At 47.7% G+C, this 16,294-nt stretch overlaps 1 protein-coding gene across 1 annotated transcript in view; it reads right to left on the minus strand.

The window, feature by feature from the left end:
* The window catches only part of OSBPL2 (oxysterol binding protein like 2), a 36,416-nt gene that overhangs the window by 12,961 nt on the left and 7,161 nt on the right, over positions 1–16,294 (minus strand). Inside the window, exons 2-3 of the mRNA XM_061436977.1 lie at positions 4,497–4,667; positions 1,095–1,239 (exon numbers count right to left, since the gene is read on the minus strand). Of these exons, the coding sequence (XP_061292961.1) occupies positions 1,095–1,239; positions 4,497–4,533 (182 nt within the window). The 5' untranslated portion in view covers positions 4,534–4,667. The remainder of the gene's footprint in view (positions 1–1,094; positions 1,240–4,496; positions 4,668–16,294) is intronic.

The following is a 16,294-nucleotide window of genomic DNA, read 5'->3' on the forward strand; positions in this document are numbered from 1 at the left end:
AAAAGCCGGGGCACCAAGGACCCCACAAGGCTGGGACCTCTGACCGTGGGCGGGGCTGCCCCCAGAGAGAGGCACAGGTGCCGGGGTCATCCTTAGAGGAGACCCTTACAGTTCATGGTCCAAACTAACACACTGGACAGAGAAGAGCTGCTGCACCCTCACTCAGGGCCGTGTCCACCGCCTGGGAGCTTAAGAAGGGGGAGGTACAGGATCAGACCTGTCCAGAAACGGTGAAATCTGGGCAAGAAGCAGGCACAGGAGGTGCCCACAGGAGGCCCAGTGTAGGAGGGACAGGCCGGAACACAGGAGCTGGCAAAGCTGAAGGCATCCAAGACACATCTCCAGAGGCCAGCAAGTCAGGCTGGGGGACGGATATGGGAGGAAGGGGCGGGGGTGCGGCACTAGGGCCAGCTTGAGCCAGATTCCGGGGTATAGGGGATGAGGGGGCTGACGGCTGAGCCCAGGCCATGAGAGCAGGCAGGAGGTGCTCTGGCAGCTCAGGGTCCCGCTGGGTCCAGTGCAGGGCAGAGGCTGGGGTGAAGGTGGGCTCCCTGGGTGGACAGAGGCCACTGCCATCATCCCAGGGGCTCCACCTGCTTCCTGTCTGTCCCACCTGAGTCCTCCCTTCTGTTGGTGAACTTGGGTCAGTGTCACTGAAGTCTGCTCACATGAGAACCCAGTGGTGGTGGAGAGAGAACGGAATGTGGTCTTGCTACACCAAACAACCCTCAGAAACTCTCGGGATCAGAGGTCAGTGTGTGGAAAGAGAACACAGGCAGATCTGCATGAAGCCAGCAGGATGGTCTGGTAACAGTGAGGGCAGGCTGTGAGCCAACACCAGGGCCCCCTGGAGCTCAGTCCCGCAACCCGGAGCAGGCACAGCCGCCCCGTCAGCTTAAGGACTGGAGTCAAGTTGAGGAAGCACCGTCACTGATCTGTAGGGGCCACCCAGAGGCTAGCTGAACAGGCCCTCGATCTGCCCAGTGACACTGGACAGGACGTTCTCAGCTCACAACCTGCACCCGCAGCGTATCTGGGGCGAATGAGTACAGGTGTGCTGGGAGACACTAAGATGGACCCACAGGACAACCTACCTGTGCTTCTGAATCCCATTCTCCTGAGGAGGCCCGTCCCCAACTTTTCCAATCCCATTACTTTTGCTGGTGTCCACATGAATCACGCCAGTGAGTCTCTGATTCGCCTCTGAAAATTCCCCGGAAGAGTTATCCGAGTCAAAGCCTGCATGAGACAAGCAGAGGGTGAGGTGGCAGGACTTCACCTCTGAGGATTCTCACTGAAAGCAGAAAACCTGAAGCTCTAAAGTGTTTCTAATGGACACAGTCAGAGTTATTATCTCCACTTGCCAAGAGCTGCAGACGGAGGTGGAAAAAGAGGACTGCTCCCGGGGGCTCCCCAAGGAGGACCCCACCCTGCCACCCACATTGCACGCTCCATGGTCCTTTCCATGTGGGGTGGCCCCAGGGGACAAGGACAGTTTTCCCCTGTGGTCATCAATGACTCATGTCCTCCGGGGTGGTCACACCTAACTCAGGCCACAACATCCTCCTCCTCTGTCCATGTTTGAGGTCAAACTCTGCATCATGTTCTGAAACATATCTGCTGCAGTATTTCTAAGACCAAGCACCACGCCACCGCATTGGCAGAACCTAGCCAACCTACCAACAATAACCCAAACTGTGGATGATGGATGTGAACCCAGAGACTACACGGTACACAGAAAACAGGGAAAATGACCCATGAAGACTAATGCGAAACACAGGCAGCCGTCTCCTGGCCCGTCCAGTCCCCGAGGAAGAAGGTCACAACCCTGGGCAGACCTCTGGGTCTTCTCCACTGGGAAGGCTTTTCCGAAGTGACCAGTGACCAGGGACAAGGGAAGTGTGTTTCCTTTTGCTCCAGGGCAAGCCTAGAGGGAGCTGTGGCTGCCAGGTGAATCATTCCAGCTGGAGCAGAGGCTCCTGACCGCTGACCCCCAGCAATGAGCCCACAAGGAACATAGGGTGGGCTCCCGTAACAGCCCCTCATTTCTGAGTGGAAAGTGGGGCCCAGCGTGAAAGACCTGGGTGGCTGCTGCTACACACAAAACATAAACCACCTTGCCACTGATAAGCTTCCTTGAGAAAATGCAAAAATTCCTTCTTTCTCATTCTTCTCTATTGACAGATCCACAAAATGTAGCAGCACTGAAACCGATGACACAATAAATTTGAAAGGATATAATTAAAAATAATCAATACCTTCTGAAATAGCCTGTCACCTCAAGTTTTGCTAACAATCCCCAAAGTGACACCTGTTGATCCCCAGCATAAACGTGGGTCTAACATAGCCTGAAACGGTCCCAGCTTAGGGTTGCTGAGCGCACAGGTATCCCTGCATCCCTCAGGGCCGAGAATCTAGGCCACCGTTAAGTAGAAAGTTCGTTTAGATCACAGCCCTGGGGTGGGCCCCAGAAAACAAAGCAGCTTCTCCCTCACAAGTGCCTGAAGTCTCGTCTCTGGTGAAGCCAATGCTCCATAACATCTTAATCATCTTAATACTTAATACACAACGTTTCTTGTTTTACACAAAGAGAAAATACAGATCAGCCAAGGAGCAAGCTGAAAGCATTTATAATCTGATCACTTAGAGATACCCATCTTCGACAGGTCAGTCTGATTTTTTACAGCCCTTCATCTGTACATATTCTCAAGTGCTTTATTTAAAAACCTTTCAAATTGAAAGGTACTGATTCTTAGAGGGAATACCTGCCCACTGAAGTCATCCATTCAGTAACTGCTGGGTTTAAATATGTTTTAATAGAGTCACAAAGTAAGACCGACTCTAAGACAGGGAAGTACCCACCGGGCATTTCATTGCATTAGGAGACTTCAGATTTTTCACCTTCCTGTTGCTTGTTCGGGAACCAAAGGACAGTTTGGTTCGGTGAAACCAAAGGTGTTTCACCGAGACACCTGCTTCCTCTGCCTCCATCTCAGGGACTTGTGGCTGGTCCCACCGTGCAGAGAGGCGGCGATGGAGTCATACACACGTGGCACCCCCACAGCTCAGGGCCTCTCCAGGGAAAGCCCTTCAAGAGAGCCAGTTACACTGGTCCCAGTAGGAGGGCACCTCCAGGAGGCTCCTGGGTGAGAGGGCCTCACTGAGGTCGGGCTCTTTAGGTTTCAGACGTGGTCCCTATGCCAGGGCCAGGCAGACCGAGGGCGTGATTCCCCGACAACCAGCCGCTAGGTGGAATTCAGCTGCTAACAATCACTGATGAGCGGGTGGTTGATCAGACAGCACGCTTCCCAGGAAAACATGTCTACAGGGAACATAATAGCTATGAAATCTCAGGAGATGACTCAGTGGTTCAGCCTTTGAGAATAGCGAGGGGAGCACAATGCCAGTTCCTCCTGGGGCTTCGGACGAGAATAAGTCAATCACCTGAGGCTGCTGGCCCTCAACTGCTCCAGCCCTTCCCTCGGGAGAAGTATGGCCAATGAACGCAGGCAGTATGGGGCAGGGCTCCACCAGGGCTCCAGGTGTCCCGACAGGGATAGCACAGGTGTCTGGGGACAGTGACCACCACCAGGCAAGAGCCTCCTGTTGTGCTGGGCACCATACTCTCTCAGCACCAACCACGGTAGGGCCCCCTGACAGCACTGGGGAGATTACCACTGAAGAAGCTGGCGGCAGTAACGTTTCAGAGCCCCCATTTCTACGTCCTCACACCCAAGAGCAGGCTCTGGACTGGAAGAGTCCCCTGAAGTCCGTCTCCACCAGTAAGAACCCTCAGCAAGAAAAGCAAAGTGATGCTCCCAGTGCTGACAAGTCGGTGGAGGGCAGGGGGACACCTTGAACTTGAGTTTGGGGCCCCCTCAGGAGGTGACAGGAGGAAGAGGGGCCGCTCTAAGCAAATGTGGCCTGACCAAGCCTGGCCTCTCCTGCCCCCCACCCCCTGCCACCCCCATCACTCACACACACACAGAACACCCCCCCCACCACATGCTCCACCCCACTAGCCTGGGTACCAGCATTCACAATGGTGTTTGAAAAGCGAAACAGAACTGAACTTTTTTTTTTTTTAAGAACTGAACTTTTAACACAGCAAGAGTTGCTGTGGAAGCAGATAATCTACTATTCCTTGGTAGACTTTAAGTCGTGCATAAGACAGGACAGTAAGGTTTTGCTCATTATAAACAATATAAGGATGCTGACCATCTCATTCAGGAGCCAAATAAAAATATTTACACCCGAGGGCAACCCTTTCAAAGACTGAAACACACAGTTGCCCTTTCATGTTATCTCCTGTGGTCTGAAGTGGATGTTTTCCTCCAAATCTGGGCCAGGACAAGTGCTTTTCCTGGGAACACGTCACCCTTCTCTCTGCGTGGCTCTCCCAGGCCATCCTCATGTCCCCAGGCTAGGTCTGAGGCCGGGGTCTGAGGGCTTCACGCTCATGACCTGGCCTCTGCGCTGGCACCCCCTCCGCTCACCTGTGACGGCATCGAAGAACTCCTCCTCTCCGTTCATCCTTCAGCAGCTGGGCGCCCGCCGCCTGATCTGGAGGGTCCTCTACTCAATCATTGTACTGAATCTACATTGACAGTGTAAGAAATCTCACACTGAGAACTTTTTAAGGTAAAAATCCAATAGGCACTGGAGACCTACAGGGGAAAAAATTTTTTTTAGTGTATTTAGCTTTCAGAAGTTGTATAGTTTAGAAACATTTAAAAATACCTATTCACTATCCTTGAGTTCATCTTGATTACATCTGAGCAAAGAAGTAAAAGGAATGACCTCACACAAGAGGAAACAGTCACACCTCTGTCCTTCAGTGGGCACCACTATCTGAAGTTACTTTAAAAGCCACTGTCCACTGAAATGACTAATCTGGGGTCACGTGGACAGTTCAAAAGGCCAATTAGTGAAAGTGAGGCGTCCACACATCAAGGCCCCAACACACCTTTGCCACTGCATATCTTCACCAGAAGCTGGAACAAGTGGTTATAAATAATGCAAAGTTCTGTTAAAACATTTATTCCACATCAACCTGAAACCAATTTTCAATTCTGGAGGATTAAGACTGCTGTTTAAGTTCGCTGTCCTCAGCATAAACTGTAATCAACTTAAATTTTCTCAAAATTATATTAGCTCAATATTTTAGAACTCATGCATATTAACTTCTCCCTTATGAAGCACAGTGTTTCATCAATGGCAAGAGACTGTCCCCACAGATTTGACGTTCTAGGAAAATCAGCAGAGACCCACGGTTCATTCACTGTGTGAGGCTGAGTGCTCCCTTCCAGTTCTGAGAGCAGTTCCAAAGGAACAGGTGGTCCCCCAGTCCTTGGAGCGGCCACATGGCACCTGGTGTCACCTCCAAAGCATTCATCTCGGGCTCTGTCCTGAGCACAGGTGAGCGTCTATGTCATACAACCAACTGCAATTGGGTTTTCCCTCCTTCCTCCCCACAAGAAGCTCTCTCATCAGTTTCCTTTCCTTCCCCACCTTCCTAACCTACAGGCAGAACCACACCCGGGCAGCTTCAGGAAACACCCATTCAAAGCCTCACTCAGTCACCCATGCTGGTTCTGTTTTCCTTTTGGCAAATTAGAAAAGTTATTGCTCACTTCTGACTCTTCTCTGATGTGACAGGCCCAATCACACTCGGGCTCCAGAAGCCACGAAGTGGAACCAGGGTTCCCTGGAGGAGAAATGGCTGAGCCCAGAACTGGGGTTCCTCTAGAGGCAGCAGGAAGCTGGCAAGACTACTTGAGTCAGGTCAAAAGGCTCAGAAGAACCTGCAGAGGCTCCACTGCATCAGCAGGTTCCTGTGAGCCCTGAGAACAGCCAGAGTAGTCACCTCTCACCTCACACATTTAAGTCCCTGGGTTCTCTGAGATGCTGAAAAAGAAATCGACTGGTCACCACTGGATGGATGACGCCAATACATTCTTCTGAAAACTAGGACATGCAGGAAAGCATCAAGCCTTTGAGTTGCCTTCCTGTGCAGGTTCTCTGTCCCACTTTTTAGAGGCGTTCCTGCTGATCCATGAAGGACCAGGCTATGTCCATTCTGTGTGCAACCCTGACGAATTCCCATGTCTGAGTGCTGGCCACCCATGGTCGTGCCATCACAGAACCACATGCGCTACCTGCCTCCTCCTTGGGGGTCCTGCTAAGAGAATGGACCCTCCTCCAACCTTAACTACCAACCTAAGGAACACAGAGAAGACAGGAACATGCCAAACTCCACCAAAGGGACACTGTGGGCAAAATCCAGACCCTGGGCAAGTATACAGGATGAAACCCAGCTCCTCCAACCAATAAATCACACACACATAAAGTGGCAGGTAAAGGGACCCTTCCCTATCTCGAGTGAGATGAGTTTCATGGGTACAGACAGATGTCAGAACTCATTGTACGCTTTCAATATGTGCAATTTAGGGAACTCCTAGTGGTCCAGTGGTTACAACTCCACACTTGCATGGCTGAGGGTGTGGCTTTGATCCCTGTTGGAGGAACTAAGACTCTGCAAGCTGTGCAGTGTGGCCAAAAATAAAAATAAATAAATACCTGCAATTTACTGTATGTTAATTACACCCCCTAGTTCAGTTCAGTTCAGTTTAGTCGCTCAGTCATGTCCGACTCTTTGCGACCCCATGGACTGCAGCACACCAGGCCTCGCTGTCCATCACCAACTCCCAGAGTCTACCCAAACCCATGTCCATTGAGTCAGTGATGCCATCCAACCATCTTATCCTCTGTCGTCCCCTTGTCCGCCTGCCCTCAATCTTTCCCGGAATCAGGGTCTTTTCAAATGAGTTAGCTCTTCACATCAGGTGGCCAAAGTATTGGAGTTTCAGCTTCAACATCAGTCCTTCCAATGAACACCCAGGACTAATCTCCTTGAGGATGGACTGGTTGGATCTCCTTGCAGTCCAAGAGACTCTCAAGAGTCTTCTCCAACACCACAGTTCAAAAGCATCAATTCTTCGACGCTCTGCTTTCTTTACAGTCCAACTCTCACATCCATACATGACTAGTGGAAGAACAATAGCCTTGACTAGACGGACCTTTGGAGAAGGCAATGGCACCCCACTCCAGTACTCTTGCCTGGAAAATCCCATGGACGGAGGAGCCTGGTAGGCTGCAGTCCATGGGGTCGCTAGGAGTCGGACACGACTGAGCGACTTCACTTTCACTCTTCACTTTCATGCATCGGAGAAGGAAATGGCAACCCACTCCAGTGTTCTTGCCTGAGGAATCCCAAGGACGGGGGAGCCTGGTGGGCTTCCGTCTGTGGGGTCGCAGAGAGTCGGACACGACTGAAGTGACTTAGCAGTTAGCAGACGGACCTTTGTTGGCAAAGTAATTGCTTTTGAATATTCTGTCTAGGTTGGTCATAACTTTCCTTCCAAGGAGTGCTAAGAGTCTTTAATTTCATGGCTGCAGTCACCATGTGCAGTGATTCTGGAGCCCCAAAAATAGTCAGCCACTGTTTCCACTATTTCCCCATCTATTTGCCATGAAGTGATGGGACCGGATGCCATGATCTTCGTTTTCTGAATGTTGAGCTTTAAGCCAACTTTTTCACTCTCCTCTTTCACTTTCATCAAGAGGCTCTTTAGTTCTTCTTCACTTTCTGCCATAAGGGTAGTGTCATTTGCATATCTGAGGTTATTGATATCTCTCCCAGCAATCTTGATTCCAGCTTGTGCTTCATCCAGCCCAGCGTTTCTCATGATGTACTCTGCATAGACGTTAAATAAGCACGGTGACAATATACAGCCTTGACGTACTCCTTTTCTTATTTGGAACCAGTCTGTCGTTCCATGTCCAGTTCTAACTATTGCTTCCTGACCTGCATACAGATTTCTCAAGAGGCAAGTCAGGTGGTCTGGTATTCCCATCTCTTTCAGAATTTTCCACAGTTGATTGTGATCCACACAGTCAAAGGCTTTGGCATAGTCAATATAGCAGAAATAGATGTTTTTCTGGAACTCTCTTGCTTTTTCCATGATCCAGCAGATGTTGGCAATTTGATCTCTGGTTCCTCTGCCTTTCCTGAAACCAGTCTGAACATCTGGAAGTTCATGGTTCACGTATTGCTGAAGCCTGGCTTGGAGAATTTTGAGCATTATTTTGCTAGCATGTGAGATGAGTGCAATTGTGCAGTAGTTTGAGCATTCTTTGGCATTGCCTTTCTTTGGGATTGGAATGAAAATTGACCTTTTGCAGTCCTGTGGCCACTGCTGAGTTTTCCAAATTTGCTGGCATATTGAGTGCAGCACTTTCAAAGCATCATCTTTTAGGGTTTGAAACAGTTCAACTGGAATTCCATCACCTCCACTAGCTTTGTAGTGATGCTTCATAAGGCCCACTTGACTTCACATTCCAGGATGTCTGGCTCTAGGTGAGTGATCACACCATCGTGATTATCTGGGTCGTGAAGCTCTTTTTTGTACAGTTCTTCTGTGTATTCTTGCCACCTCTTCTTAATATCTTCTGCTTCTGTTAGGTCCATACCATTTCTGTCCTTTATCGAGCCCATCTTTGCATGAAATGTTCCCTTAGTATCTCTAATTTTCTTGAAGAGATCTCTAGTCTTTCCCATTCTATTATTTTCCTCTATTTCTTTGCACTGATTGCTGAGGGAGGCTTTCTTATCTCTCCTTGCTATTCTTTGGAACTCTGCATTCAAATGGGTATATCTTCCCTTTTCTCCTTTGCTTTATGCTTCTCTTCTTTTCACAGCTATTTGTAAGGCGTCCTCAGACAGCCATTTTGATTTTTTGCATTTCTTTTTCTTGGGATGGTCTTGATCCCTGTCTCCTGTACAATGTCACGAATCTCTGTCCATAGTTCATCAGGCACTCTGTCTATCAGATCTAGTCCCTTAAATCTATTTCTCACTTCCACTGTAATCATAAGGGATTTGGTTTAGGTCATACCTGAATGGTCTAGTGGTTTTCCCCACTTTCTTCAATTTAAGTCTGAATTTGGCAATAAGGAGTTCATGATCTGAGCCACAGTCAGCTCCCAGTCTTGTTTTTGCTGACTATATAGAACTTCTCCATCTTTGGTTGCAAAGAATATAATCAATCTGATTTCAGTGTTGGCCATCTGGTGATGTCCATGTGTAGAGTTTTCTCTTGTGTTGTTGGAAGAGGGTGTTTGCTATGACCAGTGTGTTCTCTTGGCAAAACTCTATTAGCCTTTGCCCTGCTTCATTCTGTACTCCAAGGCCAAATTTGCCTGTTACTCCAGGTGTTTCTTGACTTCTTACTTTTGCATTCCAGTCCCCTATAATGAAAAGGATATCTGTTTTGGGTGTCAGTTCTAAAAGGTCTTGTAGGTCTTCATAGAACCGTTCAACTTCGGCTTCTTCACACCCCCAAAAGATACTTAAAGGCACACATGTCATAACTGTATCTTTTAAACTGCTCTTATTTTTTAGAGCTATGCACTGAAACAAATTGGATAGAACAACAGCACGTCTGGGAGTTTCTTCAAAATGACTCGGGGAGAGGGGAGGGTGGTTAAGGGGATGAGATGGGCCAGGAGCTGGTGAACTGCTGGGTATGAGATGGGCTCACAGGGGACCATGGCACTGTGCTGCCAGTTTCTCTGTACCTTTAATATCTCCCATAATAGAAGGCATGTTCAAAGCCATGGTATTTTCTTTTTATATGCTTCCTTGCCCATAACAAAAGTCCCAATGTTAAAAGTAAATCAATCAAAACTCACGGAAAGTCTTTAAAATGAAGGTCAGGCTTAAAGTGAGATGTCAGGCTGGACAAACACTGAAGACAGGAGCTGAGCCAATAGCTGGGACCGTGACATGGCTGCAGCCCTGTGACCCTGCCATGCAGATCTGTGGTCCAACCACCACCAGGTACCCAAGCCCCATACAGGAGGCGCCACGAGTCAAGGCCAGAAGCCTCGCAGCCGCCTCAGACCTGCACACACCCGCAGGTGCACAGTTAATCCCGCCCAGCATCCAGGCCATGCCGGGGGAGTCGTTCTAAAAGCCACACACCTTGTACGGTCTTCACTGTGCCAGGAGAAACCAGCCACCACCATGGGGTCAACATAAGACAGCAGTGATCTACCTCCTTCAGGACAGAGGGTACGCCTGGGAGGGACAGCTCCCAAGGAAGGCCTCTCCTGAGTTTGGGGGGGACCAGGGGCAGGGGGAGTGGGGCCCCAGGGGCATGGGGGCAGGGCATCCTTGGTCCCACCTCCGTTTGGCTGCCCACCTGACCTCTTCTCAGAAGCCTTATGGCTGTGGGACCCTCCATACTCAGTCCCCTGCTGAGTGGCCTCTGACCCCAAGGTGGTCCTGGCCCCCGACCCAGCCCACACTCATGGAGGGACCCTAAGGTGGGCAGCGAGCAGAAAGCCTCCTCTCCGGTGTGTCTGCTAGGCCTCAGAGAAGACAGGGTTTCAGGAAAGGACTCTTTTTCCAAATCAGCTGCTTCCTTTTCTAAGTCCAGAGAAAAACGCAGAAAAGTAAGCTTGTGCTGGACATCTCTGTGGGCCTCCAGGGGCTCCCTCTGCAGCCCCTCCTCAAGCCCCACAGTGAGCATTCCCTCCAGGTCCCATCAAGGGATAGCCAGGGCGCCCCACGGCTTGCAGGTCCCCACAAGGTGCCTGCCCCTCCACAGAGCCCCTCACCTCTCTTCAAGGTGCCCACCCCCAGAGTGCTGCCCCGTGCTCCCAGGACCCAGCTCCAAATGCGGACTGTCCACCACCACATATACGAATACCCACGCTCAAGTCTTACAAACCCATCTTTACATTTTCTTAGAAAAACAGACCTAGTCACTGAGGAATAAGTGGCTGGCTTAGGGACCTGGTGGTTAATCTCCAAGGTCTACTCACTAAAGAGTCAAACTGTGTGTTACTTCTCTGCTCAAAAATGAGCAAGGCAACCTAGATGCAATCTTCACGAAGAAAGAAAAGCTCACCAATAATTTGAAAATTCTAAAGCTACTTTTGCAGTTAAATGTCAATTCTGAATTTAAATTGTCCAAAATAATATAAATTTTATTTAGTAATTTTAAAATACATTAGCAAGCATCAACCAGATGGAAGATAAGAAACAGACGACTTGAACAACACCATCAACCAATTAGACCTAACAGATGTATCCAGAACACTCTACCCAACAACAGGACACACCTTCTCAAGCGCATGTGGGACGCTCTCCAGGACAGACCATATGTCAGGCTGCAGGCTACGTCTCAGCAGATTTTAAATGATCTGTATCATACAAAGCATCTTCTCTGACTATAAAAGAATGAGTTAGAAATCACTAACAGAAGGAAAACTAGAAAATTCACAAAGTTTGGAAATTAAGTAACATTCTCTTAGGAATTCCCTGGTGGTCCAGTGGTTAGGATTCAGCTTTCACTCTCAGTGGCCTGAGTTCAATCTGCCTGAGTTCAATCTCTAGGCAGGGAACTAAAATCCCACAAGCTGCCCGGCACTGCCAAAACAAAACGAAAAACTATCTTAAACAACCAACAGATCAGAGAAAAAAGCTATAGGGGAAAAGCAGGAAATCCTTATAAACAAAGGAAAATGAAAACACAACATACCACAGTTTACGGAGTGCAGTGACAGTAGAGCTAAGTGGAAATTTTATAGCTGCGAACACTTACACTAAAAAAATGATATCAAATCAACAACCTAACCTCACAACTTAAGGAAGGAGAAGAACAACAAACAAATGCCAAAGCTAGCAGAAGGAAGGAAATAATAAGAATAGGAAAATAGGAAATCAGTGAAACCAGAAGTCAGTTCTTTGAAAAGATCAATAGAATCGATTAATCTTCAGTTAGACGGACCAATAAAAAAGAATACTTAAAAAACGAAAATCATAAATTGCAATGCGGACATTACTCATTCTACAGAAACAAAAGGATTACAAGAAAGGGCTATGAACCCTGCAAAACTGGATAACCTAGATAAAATGACAAATTCCTAGAAACACAAAAAGTACTAAGCCTAAATCAAACAGAAAATCTGAGCAGGCAAATCAGTAATCAAAAATCTCCCAACAAAGAAAAACCCTGGATCTGACAACTTCACTGGTGAATTCTACAAAACATTTAAAAAAGAACTAATATGAATTCTTCTCAAACTTTCCCCAAAATTAAGAAGAATAGACACTTCCTAACCCCATCTATGTGATCAGGCAAAGACCCTACAAAAAAAAAAAACTACAAACCAATATCCCTTACAAACACAGATGCAAAAGTCCTCAACATAATACTTTTAGCAACATATTAAAGAGGATTACATGTCATGACCAAATGGGATTTACTCCTGGAACAAAAGGATGATTCAATACATGAAACTCAATTGATGTAATATATCACATTAATAGAATGAAGAGGGGAAAAAAAACACATGATCATCCCAACTGATGCAGAAAAATCATTTGGTAAATTCAACACCTTTTCATGATAGAAATACTTGACAAACTGCAATGGAAGGAGAACATAATAAGGGCCAGAAATGAAAAAACAACAGTGAATATCACACTCGTGGTGAACGCTTTTCCTCTAAGATCAGGAGACCACTGATGCCCACGTTCACCAGTTCTAGTCACCACAGTACTGAAAGATCTAGGCCGAATAATTAGGCAAGAAAAAGAAATAAAAGTCATCCAAATTGGAAAAGAAGAAGTGAAATTATGTTTGCAGATGATGTGATCTTATACAGAGAAAACACTAAAGATTTCACAAACACACCCAAAAAAACTATTAGGATAAATTAATTCAGCAAGGTAGCAGGATACAAACTCGACGTGGAACAATCAGTTGTTATTTCTACACACTTACAGTGAACAGTCTGAAAACGGAATCCCCAAAACAATCCCTTTTACAATGTCATCTAAAAGGATAAAGTTCTCAGGAATTAACCAAGGAGGTTAAAGACCATACAATGAAAACTATAAAACACTGCCAAAAGAAATGAAAAACATAAGCAAATGGAAACACATCCCATGTTCATGGACTGGATGACTGAATATTAAGATGTTGATAAAATTCACATCAATCTATACATTCCATACAATCCCTATCAAGCAACAAGGATGTTTTCTGCAGAGATGGAAGAATCCATTCTAAAACTCATATGGAATGTCAAGTGACCTTGAATAGCCAAAACAAACTGAAGAAAGGAAAACAAAGCCCGAAGACCACACTTCCTGATTTCACAACTCACTACAAAGCCACAGTAATCGAAACAGTGTGGCGCTAGCCCAGAGACCAGTGGAAAGGAGAGAGTCCAGGGACAGACCCTCACAGACACAGCCAACTGACTTCCGACAGCAGGTGTGCCAAGCAAGACCGTTCAAGAAGGAAAGGGCTATCTTTTCAACAAACGGCGCTGGGAAACTGCATATCCACAGGCAAGGAAATACAGTTGGACCCTATCTTATACCATATACAAAAATTAACTCGAAATGGATCAAGGACCTAAATGTAAGATCTAAAACTAAAAAACTCTTAAGAGCAAGATATAGGGCAAAACCTTCATAAATTTGGATTTGGCAATGATTTACTGGATAAGACACCAAGATGAAAGTGAAAGTGGCTCAGTCATGTCCGACTCTTTGCGATACCATGGACAATACAGTTCATGGAATTCTCCAGGCCAGAATATACTGGAGTGGGTAGTCTTTCCCTTCTCCAGGGGATCTTCCCAACCCAGGGATCGAATGCAGGTGTCCTGCAACTGCACCAAAGGCAGAGACAGCGAGAAATTAGACAAACTGACTTCATGAAAAAATTTTTAAATTTGTGCGTTAGATACTATCAGAGTATAGAGGCAACACCAGAATGGGAGGAAATATTTGCAAATCATACATCTGATAACAGATTAATATCATGACTATATAGAGAACTCCTAAACTTAATAACAAAAAATAAACAACCTGATTCAAAAATGGGCAAAAGAGTTGAACAGACATCTCACCAGAGAACACATCGGTTCAGTTCTGTTCAGTTCAGTTGCTCAGTCGTGTCCGACTCTTTGCAACCCCATGAACCGCAGCACACCAGGCCTCTCTGTCCATCACCAACTCCTGGAGTCCACCAAACCCATGTCCAGTGAGTCGGTGATACCATCCAGCCATCTCATCCTCTGTTGTCCCCTTCTCCTGCCCTCAATCTTTCCCAGCATCAGGGTCTTTTCAAATGAGTCAGCTCTTCACATCCGGTGGCCATACAAATGGCCAATAAGCATATGAAAAGATGCTCAGCTCTCTGATCTTCAGGGAAATGCAATCAAAGCTATAATGAGACACAACCTCACACCCTTGAGGATGGCTACTGTCAGAAACAACAGAAACTGACAAGTCTTGGTGAGGGTGTGGAGAAACAGGAACCCTTGCGCATGGTTGGTAAGAATGTAAAATGGTACAGCTGCTGTGGCAAATAGTAGGGCAGTTCCTCAAAAAATTAAAAATAGATTTACCACGTGATCCAGCAATTCCACTTCTGGGTATGTACCCAAAAGCACTGAAAGCAATTCTTTCAATTTTTTGCACACCCATGTTCACAGCAGCTAAAATATGGAAGCAACCCAAGTGTCCATCCACAAAGGGAAAAGCAAAATGGGGTCCAGACACATGACAGAATGTTATTCAGCCTTAAAAAGGAAGGAAACCCTGCCACATGCCACAGCACTGATGAACTTTGAGGACATTATGACCAATGAAATACACCAGACACGAAAAGACGATTACTGTGTGATTCCACTTACACGAGGACCGTAGAGGAGTCAAATTCATAGAGACAGAAAGAAGGTGGTTGTCAGGGGCTGGCGGAGGGGAAACGGGGAACTGGTGCTTCATGGGTCTTTACAATTGCACAGGATGAAAAGAGATTTGGGGTGGATGGTGGTGATGGCTGTATATACGACCACTGAACTGCACACTTAAAAATGGTCAGGATGGTAATTTTTATGCTATGTGTATTTTACTGCAACTTTCTAAATTGGAAAAAAAATACATTAGCAAGTAAGACAAACAAGAAATGAACAATTGTGCAGGGAGCTCCACGCGCTGGGTGCCAGGCTCTGAAGCACTGCCCTGGAAAGGGAGAATTCCCCTCGAACCCTGATAGCTTCTCATGAGAGACTCTCTCTAAGAAGGGTCCCAAGCCCCATCCACACTCCAGCCTCAGGGTGTGCTGCTCCTCGTAATGGCTCAAACGAATGCAGCCAAAACCTTCCATCTCCATTCCCACCTGGAGAGGCAAGGGGCCAAGGGAGACCAGGGAACTAGAGCACCGGGCTGGGGTGGGGGAGCGGATTTGGGAATTGAAGAAGGGTACAGAAGAACTGGCCAGAAGGCCCACAGAGTGGACTCCACGAGGCCTGGTCCCACCACCCACTCCCACCTCCTGCTCCCCAGAGCTCACACCCAGAGGGTGGTCATGGAGCAGGTGACCCCAAAGGAATTGCGGGTGAGACCCGGCCAGGGCCTCAGCCGGGGGGCACACTTCCCTGATAGGACATGTGCTCAACCCATCAGATGCAAAAAAATAGGATTTCCGTCTAGAATGAGTCAGAGACAGAAGCAAGGGAGAAGCAGCCGGCAAGAGCCCAGGCTGTCCATAAGTCTCTCACTGTCCCACAACTATCAAGGTCAAGGTCAAACTCTTCCTGGAGACAGACAAGCCCATGCACAGTGCAGAGGGCAGCAGTCAGTCTCGGGCCAGTGATGGAACAGACCAGAGGTCCCAGCACTGCCCCAGGGCCTCCCCTTCCTGTGGGCAATCTGGCTGGGACCAACCTGGCCACACCCCCGAGGCTGTCCTGTCAGACCCGAGAGAGATGCTACAGAGACACTTTCACGTTACCAGAGCACACAGGCTGCGATGACCACCAAGAATGTGGAAGCAGCATCTCTTCTGAGTGTGAAAACCAGAGTTTAGCCCATAATGGACTCCCTCAGTATCTGGAGGAATTGAAGAGCTGAAGCATGGGGATGGGAAAATTAAATCTGGAAAAGGGGAACCGAGAATGCTGGGTGATGCCAACTCATCCTGGGGCAGGGCAAGCGTGCCCACAGGCTCTCCCTATCCAGCCGTCCCCTGAGGAAGTTACAAGGCCCAGGGACACCACCAGTCCCAGGGCCTCCCGAGGTCGCATCCCCTCCATGTGGCAGTGTCACTGTGGGTGAACAGTGACCTTTGTGGTCACTGACTGTTTCAGTTTTGAGATGTCCACTTTGTCAAGGAAGCCCACCCGTCACCTGGATGCCTAACGA

Source organism: Bos javanicus, chromosome 13, assembly GCF_032452875.1.
Source record: "Bos javanicus breed banteng chromosome 13, ARS-OSU_banteng_1.0, whole genome shotgun sequence".
NCBI lineage: Eukaryota > Metazoa > Chordata > Mammalia > Artiodactyla > Bovidae > Bos > Bos javanicus.